The sequence below is a fragment of the Pteropus medius genome, unplaced genomic scaffold (assembly GCF_902729225.1).
Source record: "Pteropus medius unplaced genomic scaffold, Ma_sr-lr_union100, whole genome shotgun sequence".
Taxonomy (NCBI): Eukaryota; Metazoa; Chordata; class Mammalia; order Chiroptera; family Pteropodidae; genus Pteropus; species Pteropus medius.
Window position 1 is genome coordinate 429785 of NW_024342473.1, and position 19016 is coordinate 448800.

A 19016-nucleotide genomic window follows, 5' to 3' on the forward strand; every position below is an offset into this window, starting at 1 on the left:
CTCAGCTGTCACATAAAATGCAAGACAAATGCTGTATTATCATTTTAAAGATTTTAACTCATTCACAGGTAAGGTCAAACTTCTTCCACTGACCATCAATTTGTGGCAGAAATCACAGTTTGGTAATGTTTCAAAATGAAACACCAAGTTGTATCCCACAGTGTTCTGTTGTGTAATGGCCTAGGGGGAAGAAAGTGGCTGTGAATCAAGTTTCATGCGAGGGACCTGAGATTTCAAGCCAAAGGGCAATGTTTTTGCCAGAACTGCAAGCCCATGTCTGATCTATACCCAGCCCATGTTCTTTGTTGGCGTTCTCACCATGGCTGGAAGGCATCGAGCAGATATTTTTATTCTAATCTTGATGGGTTACTAGACTCTCTGAGACCTCTGATAGAGAGGAAATTAACTAACCTCACAGAAATACGGTGAAAATAAATCAATGTAAAGAACTTTAAACATATATATATATATATATGAATGGCAAAAACAAATATTAGGTGACTCATGGACTTGAATTTCCAATTTAATCAGTAAGTTTAGGTCTGAAAAAGAAGCTAAAGAAATGACTGCTTATTTAAATGCCATTGTAGTTTTAGTTTTTGAATTATGTAAATGTATTAACTATTTAAAAATTAAATCAAATATACACATAAGAAAGGAAGAAAGAAAGAATGAAAGGAAGATCACCACTTTGAAAAGCAGAACATTTTCTTCCTAATTTTCTTTTTTTTCAAACATAGTTGTAGGTATCTTGGTTTGTTTGTTATTTAAGTGACAAAGATGAAGCTAAAATGACCTACTTAACTAGTATTTGTATGTTACTTAAATTATTCAAAGGACATTAATGATTAACAAAAAAAAAAGTAAGGGGAAATATTATCCCTTTCACAATGGCCTCTTTTTTTGCTAAGTTCTGAAGATAAAGTTATGAGACCTTGTGTTTCTGTGTTTGAATATAACTCAGTTACTTGATCTAATTAAATACAGTCTCATGCTTTCGGCCTGTATCCTTTCTAATTAGATAATTTTCAGTCATTAAGAAGATTTCCCCCTTCTTTGTTGTTTTAATCTAATCAACTAAGGAATATTTTTCCAATGATTAAAAATATATGGGAGAATATCTGCATTTGTACTTCTGGAAACATACAAATCAAAATAAGTTGTAAGAAAGGAAGTTGGTATTTCTGGAATCTTGCAGGGCTGGTTTAATTTTATTATTGCTTGTAGTGTGGTATGGTATTACCTGTGGACTCTGTAACAAATTACAGGAGCACATGGATAAAACTGAGTTCTATAGTTGTATCTGGGTGCTTACAATGGAGGTTTTTGTTGTTGTTGTTGTTTTGCAATTGAAAGCTTGGTATTGCTAGTCTTCCCAAGTTTTGGGAAAATATCATAGGTGTTCATTGTGTTTAAAAATAATTCAAATAGTTCTCACAAAGTAGTTATTTGTTAACATAGCTCTATCTGGTTCTTTTCAGAACTCCATCAGTGGCGAGAGGTATTGATGATAAACCCAACAATGGCTATAAACCCTTTACTGACAGCATCAGGGCAGCGAAGGATCCCACTGGTTCCCTCACCATTTGAACCTCCGACTGTGGATAGGTATTTCCTCCAATGTAATATTCTGGTGAAAGGAGAACGTGGATAATCATTAGGTTTTCAAATGATGTTAACTTGAGTGTTATTTTATTGTCTACTGTTATTTCAATGAACCGTGGTGCAGTCATTCAAGTCAAAATACTCCACTGGCCATACCTTCAATATACTTCCCATTACTTCTCTTTTGAGTTCTGCTTGACATACTCAGCAAATAGCGAACGAGCACTTACTATGTGACAGGCATTGTGCAGGTGCAAACATTAGTACAGTCTGGGAGGGCTGCCATGACAAAATACCACAGACTGGGTGGCTTAAACAACAGAAATTTATTTCTCACAGTTCTGGAGGCTGAAAGTCCTAGATCAAGGTGTGAGCAGGGTTGGTTTGTAGTGAGACCTCTCTCCTTGGGTTACAGACAGCTGCCTTCATGCTACGTCCTCACACAGCCTTTTTCTCTGTGCGTGTGCACTCCTGGTATCTCTTCCTCTTCTTATAAGGACATCAATCTTGTTGGATTGAGGCTCCACCCTTATGATCTCATTTAACCTTAATTACCCTTAAAGGCCTTATCTCTAAATCCAGTCACGTTGTGGGTTAGGACTTCAACATGTAGATTTGGGGGACACAATTCAGTTAATGACAATTGGGCACCCTGGATTTTCTTGTGATAGAACAATTCTTTCTTTTCAATGAAAGTGATATTATCGGTATGTAGGGTGCACACTATGGCAATTTCCAATCTTACCCTCTTTAGAGTATTTTGACATTCTGAGGAAAAAGTAAAATCCATTATTTAGTCTTGTTCATGGAGAGTAAACAATAAACTTGGACTTCTAGAGATCACTGAAGTTTGGCAAAATAAATCAATTACCCATCAGGTAGTCAAGCGTTGATCCCAGATGGCAAAACCCAAGCCAAATATCTCTATTAAATGAGAAAATAATGTTGCGGTCAGAACAGTACGTTGGTCATGGAAAATGAGAAAGCAGTAATGGACTTGATTAGATCTTTTTTTCCAGCCGTTGCCAAAACTTTCCTGCTTTCTCTGTTGTGTTGTCAGCTGGGTCAATTCTTCCTTAGTAGAGTCCTTCCTCCTAATCTTTCTTAGCATATTTCTACTTAAACCAATATATATTGCAAGACTTCTATACTTCATTTTGGGAAGAGATAATAGAATCCCATATGGCAATAAAACAAACTCACTGCTTTGCAATGGAAATTTTGTACAATTCCAGCCTCATTTTATCTATTATATCTTTTTCCTTTAGAGATTTATTGCCTTCCACTGTAGTTCCAAATGACCCAAGACAGTTTTGTGTTCCTTCTCAATTTGGATCCTCTGTTCTACCAAATGCAAATATGCCGAACATGTTGTCAAATCACGTCTACTCAGGTATGAGCGGTAGATAGCTCTCGTGTGTGGAGCTGCTGTGAAGTAGACAACTGCAAAAAGCTTGCCATCAAATTTATTGCTGAATTTTGGAGGTAGAACTGTGTAGTGTTAATGCTTATAATTTCTGCAGTTGCTATATAGATTTAAATCATGGTTCCACCACTGTGACCAAGTGTAAATTAACTTTTCCAACCACCAATTTACTGATGAATAACATGAAAATCTGTCTTATCTTATGTATAAGGAGCTGATGAGGCCATGAGGAGATGAAATCTGAGTGTTAGAGGGGCTTGGGGAAGTTTATATGTGACTTGATATGTCATAATGAGGACTCGCCTTTTTTTTCTGAGTAGGAGGGGTAAGCTTTTGAGGAGTTTGAACAGAGAAGTGACATGGTCTGACTTACATTTTACCAAGATCACTCTGGTTGCCGTGTTGGGAACTGACTTGATAGGACCAAAGTTCTGGGGATAAACTGATGGGAGTTAATGGACAATTAGAATAGTTAAACGATTATGATGGATTGGCCCTGGGTGGTGACAGTAGAAATAATAAGTGGTTGGATTCTGTAATTATTTTGAAGGTAGAAACAACAGGATTTCCTCACAGTTTAGATCTAAGATGTGAGGAAAGGAGAGTGTTAAAGCTGACAACAAAAATTTTAGTCCGAACAATCAGAAAGGTGGAGTTGCTATTTATTGAGTTGAGGAATATTGAGAACAACACAGTTCTTGGGGCAAGAGAGATATCATAGGCTCAGTTTTGCTCATATTACAATTGAGATACCTAGCAATCAACGAGAGATGTCAGGAAGGCAGCTAAAGTCCAGAGAGGACTTCCAGAGACAGCCTGGAGACATAATTTTGGAAGTTATCAACATATATGAGACTTATGAGATTATCTATAGAGTGAGTGTGGATAGAAGTTAAAAGAACGATTCCTGGGACATATCAACAGGGTCAAGAAGATGAGGAGGAACAAGCAAGGGAGAAATAAAAGGAGCAACTAGTGAGGTAGGAAGAAACCCAGGGGAGTATGGAAGCCTAGAAGGCTAGAGAAGAAAGTGTTTTAAGGAGAGACTGAGCAACTGCGTCAAGCATGCCACTCATAGATCAAGTAGGTAAAGACTGAGAATACATTATTAGATTTAGCTGTGTGGAGATCATTGGCAATCTTGGTAAGAACCATTTCAGTAGAGCGGTAACAGTGAAAACATGACTGGTTGGGGCTCCAGAGAGACTAATGGGTGAGAATTTCCTCACAATACTGAAGATCGAACTGATGCATCTTATCTCCCAAAACTATATTTATGAGTTTCTGTTTGTTTCTGCTTCCCAATTCCAACAACTCTCAATAGATAGGAACAATGTGAGTGAAAAGCCTGACCCGAAAAGAAATAGGATTGATCCCAGGGCCAGTGAAGATACGAGCCTGCCTGGATTTGAGCTACCACAGTGTATGGACCCACTGCAATGAAATTAGGCATCTGAGCAAGGGCCAGATATGAAATTAGACACTCCCACTGGAGTGGCCTAGGGATCAAATAAGACAGGTGCCACAGCTGATCCTGGATGGAAGCCCCACCTGGCAGCAAGATCGCAATAAATCTATATGTGGTGACAGATAAAAACATGAGAGACTCAGAGTGTCCTTCTTAGTGATGAAGAACCCAGAAGCTGCCAATATTTGGATACAAACAGGCAGATTGATCACCTGTCTTGGGGACATAGGTCAGTCTCCCTCCTCAAGGCCGAGGTGTAGGAGAGTAAGCAAGGGCAAGGTAGGGACTCATTCCTATAGAAACTGAGCTTCTAAATAAGTTAGTACAATAGAAACTAAGACAAGAGTGTATTTCACAAATTGAGATGTTAAGTAAGGAGTGACTTATTACAGCTGGACTAACGCTAAGTTTGAGGTCACCTATTTCAGAAAGAGAGAGAAACTTGAAATAGTTTTGATGAGTCCAGATTTCAGAGGGTCCTAAAATCCACATGGTTAGAACTGTGCTGTGTACACTGGACTACTCACATGGACTTTCTCTTCATCTTTGGGCAGTGCGCCATGAGTTGGCAATTTCATTCATGGCAGCTATCTAAGGAGAATATCTTGAAGCCACTGAACTGTAAAAATATAGAGCTTTGGAGTAAGAGAATTTTTAGACGTCATCTCATCTAACCTCTGAATTTTATAAATGACAAAGAATCTCATAAAAAAAAAGATACCTTATGGTTTATGTCAAGATAGGTTGCTTTTAATAGTTTAATGAGGTCTACTAGCTTAGTACAGAGTAAGTAAAAGAAACAGTTCTAGACTTCATAATACTTACCCTCTTGTTGGGGAACAGATTTAAACTTGGAAAATTATCATTGAACAAAACTACATATAATAAGTACAATTTGTGCATCTCTTATGGTTAGAGTGTGCTCTGCGGACCTGTGCTGGTCTGGGAAGTATTTGTACAAATGAATGCATAAATAGAGAGTCAGGGCTTAGAAAAATTTATGGTAATTTGACAAGGTTATTTTATGTCTGTCAATCTAATATCTTAAAACTATGCTTGTATATGTCATTGTTTTCATTTCAATTTTCTAAAAAATAATTTATTATTTTTTAAAAGTATTGGTTCATGATGAGTTGGAAATTTTAAAAGAAAAAAATGCTCCTTCACCATAGATGGTTTGAGAAGCACCACTATAGACTCTAAGTGAGTTCGGAGTATAGAGAAATAAAAAATCAATATAGTATGAAGTTACCAAGGCAAGAATAGAGACTTGAATTCTGGTGATGCTGCCATTATTTCAAAATGTTTTAAAAGGTTGACATGAGCAAAGAATGTAATTGCTGCACATTCCATTGGAAATGTTTTAGGAGAAGCATTTACCTCAGACACAACAAAATGTCCCCATAGAGAACTTTATATTTTATCCACTTAAATCAAGCATTTATTTCCAGGGATTTTAGTGCATCAGGAAGCGGCACTCAGTTACATTTTTTTCTTGAAAGTCAACAAATTCTTTGTAACAATAATAACAAAAGCTACCAACTTTTACTTCAAAAGAAAGAGATCAAGAGATCCACAGTTCACTCCATTTTTTTTCCTTTTGAAATATGACAGGAAATCTCACCAATCATGAGACCCAAACTTAAAGAAAAAAATTATTCAGAGTTATCATGCCATCACCAAAACGACTCGAGTTGCTAAACAGCAATGATATGATGTTGTTTCCAATGTTATGCTCAAACGGTGGTTTTTAAAAGATATTCTTTTAAATCATTGTATTTTATTTTATTATTTTCAAGTAGATGTTGTTAATTTGTTTGTGGATAGAATGGCTGTTTTCTTTTTTAAGGTTGGGGCATTTTACCACCTGAATCAGTAAAGGCAATGGCCAGAAGGAATGAAATGATTCAAAGGCAGCATACTGCCAGGTAACACAACAGTATTTTTAAAATTTATTTCTTATTCATTCATTTGTTTATTTATTCATTTGTTTTAGAAAGATAGGTAAATAGATATAAATATATATATACTTTTATATATACATTTATTCATTTATTATATTTGCGTATGTTGTTATATTCGTGTGTGTGTGTATATATATATATATATATATATATATACTCTGAATATATATATATACATATATATGTATATACACGTACTCTGATTACTTACAAAAGTATTTCAGGGATATTACAAAAGAAACATATACAAACATGTATACAGGTTGATTAAGGATAAAAGCAAGATTAGAAATTACATAGCTAAGCTAAGTTTATAGACCATAATAGTTTGTCAATGCCTGGCAACTAAATGCCTCGCTGTGATTCCTCCGAAATTCATATTGGCATTTCTGTCTTCAATGACTTCAGTTTTGATCAAAATAGGAGCCAAGCTTGCCAACCCCACTTCAGATAATGCCATCAGAGTCCAGACAGCCCCATGTCAATGCAACAGTATCCTTCATCTGTAGCAACCAGGAGAAAGGAAAGCCAGCATTAATGGTAGGGTGGAGAGAGAGAAGGAATCAGAGTCGATTCTCTTATTACTGAACCCTAAAGGGTCCAGGTGATGACCAATAAGCAAAGTAAAGTAAAGTAAGCAAAAACGAGCCCTCCCTCTCCTTCTTCCTCTACTCCTGCCACTTAAATTAATTTGTAACAGTCGAGATTTGCATTGACTTATTGTGGCTCTGGAGTCCCACTAAAATTGTACTGCAGGGTTTAAAAGCCTCTTCCTAGAATTTTAATCTCTTTAAAGATTAATCTCTGGCAAGAAACTACCCTGTGCTGCATTATTAATTTACAATAAAAACATATAGAAACTTAACAGGCAAACTTGGTAAATTTGCCAGAGGTAAGGCTCTAAAGACTGGCCTCAGACTTCCACTGGGAGAGTCAGCCATGCCCTTCACCCTCAGATCTTACTCCAAACTCTCCTTCCCGGTGGCTTTGTTGGGGATTTGTGTTTCCCCTCAAAATACTTCAGGTAAGTAATGTGAAGACTCACAGGAAAAATAGGTGCTATCTTAGGGAAGGCAGAGGGCCATTAAAATTATACTTCTTGGATTGTATAAAATGTATTGTTTTGTTTTTAGGATGGAAATGGAAATGCATGCCATTTATCAGCAAAGGAGAATAGAAAAAATGAATCCCAAGGGGCTAGCAGGCTTTGGGTTACCATTCCTTTACAGCCCTTGTGTCTCTGCTGGCCCAGCCACCTGCCACAGCAGGAGCATGCTCCCTGCCAGTGACATGCATTTGCACAGACGCTCCCTGAGAAACATTCAGGGAAACCCCATGCTAACGGCAACTAGTCCACGCTTTCTAGAGAGTTGGGGGCAGAAATGTCGTCGTCTCAGGAGAGGTGCAGGGAATCAGAAAGTTCTAGACAATGATACTGAGCATTCCAAAAGTCAAGCGGAAGAACAAACCCTCGGTCAGACTCATGCGATCCCCTACGAAGAGGATGAGTATGCAAAAGACGCTGAAACCGAAGCTCTCAGCAACCAGCCGTCAAGCGAAACCAACGAAAAGCCAACTACAGCTCTTGCCAACACCTGTGGAGAGCTGGAGCTCACCCATAGAAAGCCCTGGGCAGCACATGGTTCTTCTCTGGAAGCAAAGGCCTGGGACAGTGGGAAAGAGAAGGCTTCAGAGCAGGTTTTTGCAGCTTGTGGTGAAAAGAATGGGCTTTACCCTCCAGTTTCTCAACCATCTCTGTCGGGTAGGTATGCAGGAGCCAATGGCCAGTGGCAGATTCTTGGGAACCACAGGTCACAAAGTCCTTCAGTAGTTACATAGTGAGCTATAACCATAATGCTTCTTTTTATCCTTCCTTTTTTTAATCCTATTTAGAATGACCTCTTCTCGAAGTTATTTTACTAGTTAGTTCCAAGAAGCCATATCAGTGAAACTCATTTCTATTTGTATATTGTCATATAGAAAATTTTCAGCAAAGGCTAGGAAGGCAAGTATGAGGAAGGCTGGGGAAACCTACCAGAATTTTTCATTAAAATTTTAATTTAATTTGCTGTTAATTTCTTCAACACTTTAAAATAAAGGGGCTTCTTGCTTTAAAATATGAATTCTATCTACTCTTATTTAAGTATAGAAAAAAATCAGACTTTTAAACAGAAGCATTAACTCTTAGTGCTCACTACTGTTAATATAACCTAACTTAAACATATTGAAGCACATCTCCAAAAAAAAAAAAAAAAAAGAAGCAAAACAACAACAAAAAATACTGAATAGTTTTCTAGAAGTTCTTTAGATAAATATATTTTAAAACAGAAATTCAGTCTGGGGGTGTGGTGTAATCTAGCCACCAGACCAACTACTTCTGTTATAAAGTGTTAATTTGCCATTTTCATGAAAATGCGGCTAAATTTTTGCATTGCCCAGGGAGCATGATAAATCACATAACATGTGTTATGATAAACCCCATGACATCATAGTGATGTTAAGCTGGAGAGTGAAATCTACAGGGCATTTCCCTTGGAATCTAGAGAAGTTGGAGCAGTCAGGAACTTCTTTGTTTAGTTAAAATAATGCTGTCATTAAAGATCCTTTAGAGGAAGAAAAGAAAGGAGGCAGCTAAGTTTCTTAGAAAACATCTTTCAATAATTCTTGATATCCTTTAGGGAATTTATGTATAGATCTATATAAAAGGATCACTCTGTGGTAATAGAATATGAGGAAATTAATGTAATTATACTTTAAACTGTACTCTTAGTGTCCTTCTTTTTTTTTGGAAATTTTATGTCACAAAATAATTTTTTTTTCCATTTTAAAGGAACACACACACTGGTTACAACTGGGGAGAATCTGTCCTTGGATGAAGATATTCAGAAATGGACAGTGAGTGATGTGCACAATTTCATCAGTGGCCTTCCGGGTTGTTCAGACTATGCTCAGGTGACCTAATATTTAAGTATTTTCATAAAAGTAAGACACTTTGAAATATATATTTTTTTCCATAATGAGTTCTGTCAAACTTCGCCCCAGAGAGTATTCCTAGTAATCTCCCCTTTTTATGCCCTTGGCTACTTTGGGAAAGGAGCCTCTATGTGATGGAGCTTGGGTCATGTGCCCACACCCCAGCTGGGAAAGCCAGTGTCTGGCTTTAGTTTATGTTTCAACAAGACTCTAGAGAGGTGGGACGTCTCCCCAGGTTGAGAGATTCAGAAGCCACAGATGTAAAAATAATGGGAAATGTTTACTACATTCTCTACTCATCCATGTAACAAACATTTTAGGGGCATATACTTGGATACAAGTAGTTTTGGCTACTCATAACAGGTAATGGGAATATATACTTTGTTCTAAAAAGGACAAGAAGGCAATAGATCTGAAAAGCTGGAAATTATATATTTTTAATTCTAAATTTATGCTGAAGCAATATACAAAAATGCATACACACATATAATTCAATCTGATAGGTAAACACTACTTTTAAAAAAATTACAGTGATGTTAAGACAGTTGGAATGAAGGCTAGTTTCATTCATATAGGAAAATTGGTGACAAAAATCATGGGTTGGCAAGTTTTCGAAGTTTATGTCACTGCTTCATTTTCATGCATATAGTTTACTTTTTCAAGTGATTTAATAATACAGTTCCAAGCAACGATGTGCCTACTAAGTCTGGTATTATTGTCTTTGATTTATATATTAAAGAAAAAGAAAGCAAGAAAAAGACATTCCGATTTAACAACATCATAATTAACTGACATTCTGATTTAACAACATCATAATTAACTGATCTTAGTTTTGCGATAATATTTTCCTTTATGTAATGCTGTTAATTCCTTTTTTGTTGTTGTTCTGTTAGTGAGACTTATGGAAAGATTATGTAGAGTAGTAATTAAGAATATGGCTTACGAAACCAGAAAATACAGATTGAGATTCAGACTTTTTCATTTTCTGGACATGTGACCTAAGACAAATTGCCTCTTTTCTCTGTGCCTCAGTTTTTTCACCTGTAAAATGGGGATAATATAATACATTCTCAAAAGGTTGTTGCAAGCAATAAAGAGTGCTTGGCACTTTGTAAGTACTCAATAAATTAATTTCATCACTATATCAGACTCTTAGAGAGAACAGAACCTCAAGTTACTTTTGAGACAAGTTGTATTCTTCATCACCTACTTTATCTTTTTGCATATCTGATAAAATTTTTTGTTCTATTGTCTACTATTTAATGAGTATAACCTTATTATTTTATTTTTTGTCATGAATCACCTTTTAAATTTATCTATGTCACTTATCAAGTGCTATATCAACCACTGTACAATGAAGTTACCCAATTCTGATAAGAGCTAGAAAGAAGCAACCAACCTCGTGCATAATGGACATGTGATTGCTGACTTCTGGTAGATTGAATCTGTTTGAACTTTCATTATTCTTAATCAGTTAGCGATGCAGTCATAAAAGTGCAGTTTATAACAACCACTCTTGTAATAAATAATGTTATATGCATTTCATACTTTATCATCTCAAATGTCCTCTCACAGGTGCGTAAAAAACACAAAAACACAAATACCCAAACTCTGCTGACTCATTATCTCTCACCAATAGGAGGTCAGTATTCCCTTCCCCACCCCAAGAAGCAGAAATAATTATTTCTAGGTGTTTTGCAAATGTGTTTAGGATCAAGTCCTTCTCTCGTTTCCTTGTTAAAGTGTGCTTTAAACTGTACTGATGAGAGCAACTACAAGAACGCCGCGGCTCTGCTGGGCTCCACGCTGCCATGCTCAGTGACTGCGTTCGGTACAGAAACAGAATCTCCTGGCTCCCACTGGGTGCACAACCCTCACAAGAACCATTGTCATAAATGTCCCTTTGGGTTTTACTCACAGACTCTGGACTAGTCAGGTTACACCCACTGTACCCCACCCTCTTCTTCCTCACGTCTGCCTTAGGTGCCTAGTCAGCCACCTCCCACCACCTGCCTCCTGTAGGTAGACAGAGAAATTCAGAAAAAAAATAACTACAACTAAAACCCAAAATCCCTCTACGAATGAATTCTTTTAAATAGATGTAGAGAGAGGGCTGGTGGCTCAACTGCTTAGGGACATCCAGGAGACCTTGTAACACATTTTGTTTTTTTCTAAGTAAATGCCTAGTTCAAAGAACCGAGCAGATAAAACATTCTCTCTAAAAATAACCGAAGTTACTAAAAATATATGCACATATATATGGTGCTCTTGGCCTAAACTGCTCTCGTGAGAACGAGGGGATGGAACATCTTCTGAGAGACGGTGGCATGTGCTGTGTCCTTGCCCCAGGCCCAGGGTTCATCTATCATGGCTCAGGGTTCAGCTCTCGCGTTTCAGATCCTGGCTGACCACCAACCTCTGTCTGAAAATTTATCTCTGTGGTTTCTCTTTCTTTGGTGCTCACTCATGGTTCCTTCACTGCTCACTGGAATCCCTACTAAGGAAAGAGAAATAAAGCAAAATGTCCACCATTAATATACTTAAATATTTTCATCAGCAGCCCTTTTCTGAATGGCAGTGTAATTAAGCAGGGAAAATTATGAATCAGAATCATAAACTGGGGGTTATTTTATAATTTCTCTAAATGGCAAGCTGTGCTTCTTGGGAAACTCACTTAGCCTTTTCTATGCTGTTCTCTCATTTACAAAAAATCAATAATGATACGTAGTCTTTGTTAGGCATGGACTATATGTGAGGCACTGTACTGGACACATCATTTATAGATTATCTTTTAAATTTAGTCTATACCATAATTCTGCAAGGAAGATATTAACCCTATTTTACAGCTGAATTAAACTGAGGTGGCTAAAAGGGTAAGTACTTGAAAAATGTGTATATAACTACAAATCTAGCTCTTTCCATTATAACTACTGTACATTGAGGATATTGGGCCATATGGTTTCTAGTCAAGGGTACCTGGGCCCCTAGGAGTTCTTAAAAGTGGTTAAAGAGATCTGTAAGTTATTCTATTTCAAAAAACCTAAGAGAGATCATACAATTCCACAAGAGAAGGCTATAAGACTAACCCAAGCTGTCAACTTTTTTGCTTTGGCTCAAATTAATTTGCATTAGCCATTCTACGATTTGCTTAATTAAAATAAGAAAGGAAATAATTACTTAATAAATATATTTTGTAAACAAGTAAAATATATTAGAACACAAAGTTCCTGGTACAGAAGCTTCCCAAGAAGATTCTAGATTTCAGTGCGTCTTGAGGCACACCTGCAAGGAACACCTTGTGGAAATGAGACACACATGGTTCTACTCAGGAAGCTTACAGTCCAGAAGAGGGATGCTAGTAAGGGATTCTACATCAGTGAGAATGTGCTATGAGAAAGCAGGAACGAGGCCTGGTGGGAACATACAGGAAGGCCTCATGGCTTCTCAAAGGAAGAGGCAAGGAAAGTGAGACCTGATGGCGAGTTTACCAGCTGAGGGAGGAAGTGAGGCGGGAGAGAGGCAAAGGAAGAATTTCCAGGCAGAGATTAGGAGCCGGAGAGAATTTAGTGTAGTTGGGATTTTGAGAGTAGCTCCTAGTGGCACAGAGAGGGCCAGGGGCAAGGTGGGAGAGGTGAGAATGGCAAGACAGGAGACTAGAGTGGGAGTAGGAGCTAGGTCACAAAGAACCTCGAAGATCCAGTGAAGGATTATAATTTTATCCTGGAGGCAGTTGAGGTTTTAAGCAGGAGTGATATGATTAGCTTTATATTTCAAAAAGGTCACTAGGTTGCTTTTATGAAAACAGGTCGAAGGCGGCAAGACTAGTGGGAAAGCCTCCTCAGATGAGCAGTAATCATGTTTGATCCAGGGCAGGAATACTGCAGGTGACAGATGAGAACACTTTCTAAGAGGCAGGATTGGCATGATCCAACTTCCAAGTTAAAGATATCCATTCATTATGGAGCCTGCAGCATAGAGAGACACTCATTGAAGCCAAGAGAGACTGAGACAAAGAAGAAAGAAAAAAGAAGACCTGAGACAGAAACCTAAGGGACTCTAACACAGAAGGATGGACAAAGAAACAGTAGCCACAAAGGTGACTGCAAAGGAGAGGGCATGAGCCTAAAAAATATGAGAATTGAAAAATATTCATGGGTTTGGTAATAACAGAGTCACCGGAGACCCAGAGGAGAGCAGATTGATGAAGACTCCTTGAGCCTGAGGAATGACTAGGAAGTAAGATCATGGAAACAGGGAGCATCACAATCTTCTGAGAGACTGGGCTATAAAGGGGATGAAAGGCATGGGGCAGTATCTAGAGGCAGAGTGAGGTTTGTATATTTTCATTATTATTATTGCTTATTGTATAATGGTGGAAACTTGCTTAAGTGCTAATGGGAGAGAGCCTGCCAAGGAGGAGAGATGGAAGGCAACAGAGGGGATTATTTACTCATTGGGGCCCCAAGGTGAGAGGGGTAAGGACCCAGAATATGTGGAGAGATTGTCTTTCAACAGTGAGGGACCCCACTTTCCCATATGAGGATAGAGGGAGAAAATATGTTTTTAGGTTTTTTAGGCATAATTAGAGGAAGTTCTTATCTACTGGTTTCTTTTTTTTTAATTAGGAAGTTATATGATCTGTTGAAAATAAGAGAGGATTCTGTAGTGTCTAAAGTTTGAAGATATCACTTATATGTGGAATATAAACCTAAAAGCAACAAACAAACAGGACAAACAGAGACTCATGAACATGGACAACAGACTAGTGGTTACAAGAGAGTAGTGGGGTCGGGGAAGGTAGATGGTGACAGAAAGAAATGTTAACTATGGGAGGTGAACACACAATGTAAATATATATATGCCTTACTGTTAAAATGTTCAGCTGAAACTTACCGGATTTTGTTAACCAATGTCATCATAAATATTTAATTAATTAAAAAAAAAGACTTAAGGTATTATAAGCTTAGTATTACATATGGTTAAAAGTCAAAGAAAAACATTTACAAAAAGAGAAAAATAAAATAAAATTCGAGGAGTGTGAAGAAAGCTTGAAATAGAAAGAAGAGAAAGCTGGTCGGCAAACACAGGATTGCCAGGCAGGTTGAAGTTGGAGATCATGAAATGACGGTGCTACCAATCCACTCAGTTTTTTCCTGTCCATCTCAGCATCTGCCTGGAATCTTTGTCCACTAGCAGCCTCCCCCATTTGAGGAAGAAAGGAAGGAAAGGTCACATCCCTAAACAGTCAGACAGGCCCTGCTGGAAAGGGCCAGCATGACAGCCCCATCTGCGTTTTCCTCTCCTCCCTCTGCCATTAGGCTAAGGCAGTGGACAGGAGGCAGTGCACCTGTAAATGTGAGAGATGACATTTGTCTGTGACAGTTATTACCCAGATCCCTTTACTGAGACTTTGTTCATTCACTGATTTGTCCAGCAACATTTATTGCACATCTACTATGTGCCAGCCACCGCATTACAGGTACGTTGATAAATGAGACCTAGGTGCGCACTCAAATATTAGCTATTCCAGGCTGGAACTGAGTTCTTTAAACAGAGGACTACAATGTACTCCAAGGGTTATTAAAGAGCATGAACAATGTGCTACTGGAGCGCAGAAGAGAGTAACTGAAAATGTGAAATTTTATAAAATTTGTGTCATCCTCAAGCAGTCTTAATGTTTCCTCCAAAACTAACTTACTTGCATGGAAAACAAGAATTAAAAAAAAAAATTAGGCAAAGTTAACACCGTTTGTGTTTAATAAGGTGTTTAAAGATCATGCAATCGATGGAGAAACTCTGCCATTACTCACAGAGGAGCATCTTCGAAGCACTATGGGATTAAAGCTAGGGCCGGCGCTTAAGATCCAGTCGCAGGTATGATGATTTTTCGTAACAGTGTGTAGTGATGGTATAAAACTCAAGGGAGTGTGTTATTTTTATCCTGTTGTAATAGTCATAATACCTAGTTATCCTCTATATTAAGCTTTCCGCTCTGTGGCTAGGAAAGTGATAAAAGTGAGGGAACCTGAAACATTAGATGGATTAGTAGCACATATCCCTAGGCATAATTGCAAAGGCACAAAGCAGTGGTGTGCTGGTAAATGTTTCTCTTTAAGAACAAAATGAACCCAGATTTGTAGCACTTGCCAATTTCTGTAGTGTCAATACTTCCACCACGGCTGACAAACTCTTGATGTAATGTCACTAGATACAGAAATGGGAAGAGATGCACAGCAGCACCCCACTTTACAGTATTTTCACCATATGGATAGAATAGACACAAATAGCAGAGATAATAATAAATGATAATAGCAAAGAAATTAAGTAAAGACAATTAAGAAGTGATGAGTTTTGAGAATTTATTACTATAGTTTTCAATATAATGTATTTAATTGTAAGTTTATATAATTTAATTTTTAATAATGGCATGTTTAACGACTGGCTTGTAAACTCCCTAAAAAATCAACAAATGGCTTTCAAGACTGAAACAAGCCAGCTCTAGCATACCATTTCTCACCACCTTCACTGCTTCATTCTGGTCTAAGGCACCATCATCTCATTGGATTCCTGCATTGGCCTTCTAACTGTTTTCCCTGCTCTGCCTTTGCCCACCCAGAACCTATTCACAAAACGGTAAAGAATGATCCTGTCCCATGCAGTGTAGTGATGGGGATACTGTTGAGAAATGCGTCATCAGGCAATTCGGTCGTTGTGCAAACATCACAGAGTACACGTACACGGAGATGGAATAGCCTACTCCATGCCTAGGCTAAATGGCATAGCTTATTCCTCCTAGGCTACAAGCCTGGAAAGCATGTTATTGTTCAAAACAACATGAGATTAAATCAAGAACCTTGGGGACATTCCCTCTGCTTGAGATGCTCTTCACTCCCACCCCACCCCCGACATCCTCATGTTTTGTTCCCTCATCTCCCTTCTCTTTGCTCCTCTCATCTTTCTCAATGAGGCTTGCTCTGATCGGCCTATCTAAAATTGCGCATGGCCTAGCCCTCATGCATACTACTACAATCCCTTTTTTCTGCTCTTCTTTTTTTTTTTTCTTCATGGCACCTATCACCTCCAGTCATACAACATAATTTATTTATTTGTTATATTCATGTTTATTATTGATTTCCCTCTGCCTCCAATAGAATGTAAGTTCCATGAGAGCAGAGAGTTTATCTATTTTGTTGCAGGAGTTCACCAGATAAGAAAAGATATCTTTGTGGATGTATCCTTAGAACATGCAAGGCCCATAATAGGTCAAAATTTATTCAAAGAATGAGTTTCCTGAAGCAAAACCGAGAAGCATCAACTAATTCTTCCCAGAATTTACACAAGGCTGCACCTTTTTATTATATATATTTATTCCAGAAGCTGAGATTTTAAAATGTCCTTCAAAAACCATTTTCGTCTGCCTAAAAGTTTTAGGGTAAAGAAGTTGTTTGTGTCTAATGCAAATACTTAATGTTTCTATTGGTATTCTTTTTTTCAATGTAATTTTTTGAAAAAATTTTAGATACAGAAAAGTCACAAAGATAGTACAGAGAATTCACCTAGCTTTTCTTAATGTTAATATCTTACAAAATGTGGCACACTTGTCAAAACTAAGAAATTAACATTGGTATAATGGTACAATAGGGCATTCACTTTTAAATGACATTTTTCTTTAGTGAGAATACTATATCTCTTGGCATAATTACGGTGACACTGTACAATTTTTTCTTTGGCTCTGATTTATTCCTCGCCCCACCCCCCCTTTTTGACCTTACAATGTGGCCAACTCCAAATCATTCTTACTCTTTTCCTCACTTACTGTTCATGAGGCTGTAGTCATTTATTGTGCTTCCATCTGATATGTGTAGTGCCTCCATGAAGCTCAGCTGAGCTGTTAGATCCATGCCCCATCTGCCAGCCCAACAGGACAGGGCTCCCATAGAAGCTGATGAGAGCAGGTCCAGCTGATGCCAGATATTCAACCCAGCAAAACAGTTGTAGGATACTAGGGACTGGGAATTTTCAGGGGCCCAATAGAAGCGGCAGAATTGGGAGATTCTGAGTAACATCTGGAAGACCTAGGAGGCGAGCAGGCAGGAGTGCACCAGATAAGAAAAGATATCTTTGTGGATAAGATAACAAAGCCTCAATCTCCAAAATGGGAATCAAGGGCAACACTATTACAGAGAGCCCTGCTACGAAGAAGGAAACCCCTTCTCCGGAACAGAGACTTAGAAGGAACAGGGGTAGGAGAAGAAAGTTACTGGAATTTGAGAACTTGGATATTATTAGAATGGAGGAAGCTGGGTTGGAGCTGTGACAATTTAATAACATAGAAATCTCCTGAGTGCTGTTCAGGATCAGGTTTGTGTAGGAACCCAGTGGTTAGTATTGGGGTACCAAATCCCAGAACAGCCCCATTTATGTCTCAACACAAAGATGACTGACGGCCAGCTGTGTGCTGACATTGCCCAAAAAACTCCAGCCTAGAATATATAGATGTCAAATTATAATGTATAACTGAAAATTATATAATTGTATTAACCAATGTTACCCCAATAAACAAAATAAAATAAAATAAAAGTAAAAAAACAAAAAACAAAAAACTACAGCCTTAGCTAGGAGAAGGACCAGCTGTGTATTGGTGAAGGTAGAGTGGGGTGCCTGTGGGACGACTGGAAAAGGGAGAGGTAGAGTGAACTGAGAGAGAATAACCGTGTGTGCAGATGAAACATAGCAGAACCAGGAATGGGAACTGGAAAGTTCTACCATCTCGATATCCAGTTTTACAACAGTGAACACTATGATTCTAAGAGAAAGAAAAAGCCCACCATGTCCTAGAAACATGTCCCCCACAACTATGTATATGCCCATGCCTGAAATTACCTCAGCCTCCCTGCCATCTGTGGCTAAGTAGAATACACTGGATTATTGAAAGAATTCACAGACTTAATTTCTATAATTATTTTGTCTTCAAAGGTATCTCAGCATGTGGAAAGTATGTTCTACAAAAAAAGTTTTTCACTTCCTACTCAAACAAAACAAGCCTTTGATCAACCAGCAGATACATCCTCTCTTCTGGGTTTTAATTCCTGGGGTGATACATTGGACAGTCCCTGTTCCCAGGATATAATAATTCCTAAAGGAATCGAGCGAGATAGTATGAGAAATTAAAACCCCCAAGGAGCAAAAAAGTCTTAGTCGGTTTTCCAGAGTCTAGGACATTCTGAAGGGTGCATGAGGGTTTTCCAGGACCAGATGGAGGCTGAGAGGGAGAGAAAGCCAGCCCTTCTGGAGTTGTCTTGGAGGAGACCTTGCCCAAGACCTCAGCACAAAGTAGCCGGAGGCATATCCTTGGAAACAAAAGTTTAATGAAGGAGAGAATTTGCAAACACCAAAAAAGCTACCATTGGATGTTTCCATAACGAGATCTCTGAATAAGCCAAATGAGCAAATACTGAAGAAAAGAGCACTAGTACGTGCCAGGATGGCATATTGGAGCATCCTTCTCTCTCTTCACTCATTCACCATCCCCCAACACAGAGAGACACAAAGGCAACCCAGAGGAGTAGACAGGAGACAG

The 19016-nt window shown here is 38.2% G+C and overlaps 1 protein-coding gene across 1 annotated transcript; it reads left to right on the top strand.

Annotated features, from left to right (window-relative positions):
* The first annotated feature begins 1507 nt into the window (after nucleotides 1-1507).
* On the top strand, nucleotides 1508-18691 carry SAMD7 (sterile alpha motif domain containing 7). Its single transcript, XM_039864992.1, has 7 exons — nucleotides 1508-1608; nucleotides 2874-2998; nucleotides 6349-6427; nucleotides 7597-8225; nucleotides 9294-9415; nucleotides 15200-15310; nucleotides 18413-18691. Exons 1-7 carry the CDS (start codon nucleotides 1508-1510, stop codon nucleotides 18605-18607), a joined length of 1362 nt encoding a protein of 453 aa, XP_039720926.1. The 3' UTR covers nucleotides 18608-18691.
* The last annotated feature ends 325 nt before the right edge of the window (nucleotides 18692-19016 follow it).

Coding starts and splice junctions, on each gene's coding strand:
- SAMD7 (XM_039864992.1), top strand. CDS start 1,508: ATGATAAACCCAACAATGGCTATAAACCCTTTACTGACAGCATCAGGG. Junction 2,999..6,348: donor GTCAAATCACGTCTACTCAG/GTATGAGCGGTA, acceptor TTCTTTTTTAAG/GTTGGGGCATTTTACCACCT. Junction 15,311..18,412: donor CGCTTAAGATCCAGTCGCAG/GTATGATGATTT, acceptor TTGTCTTCAAAG/GTATCTCAGCATGTGGAAAG.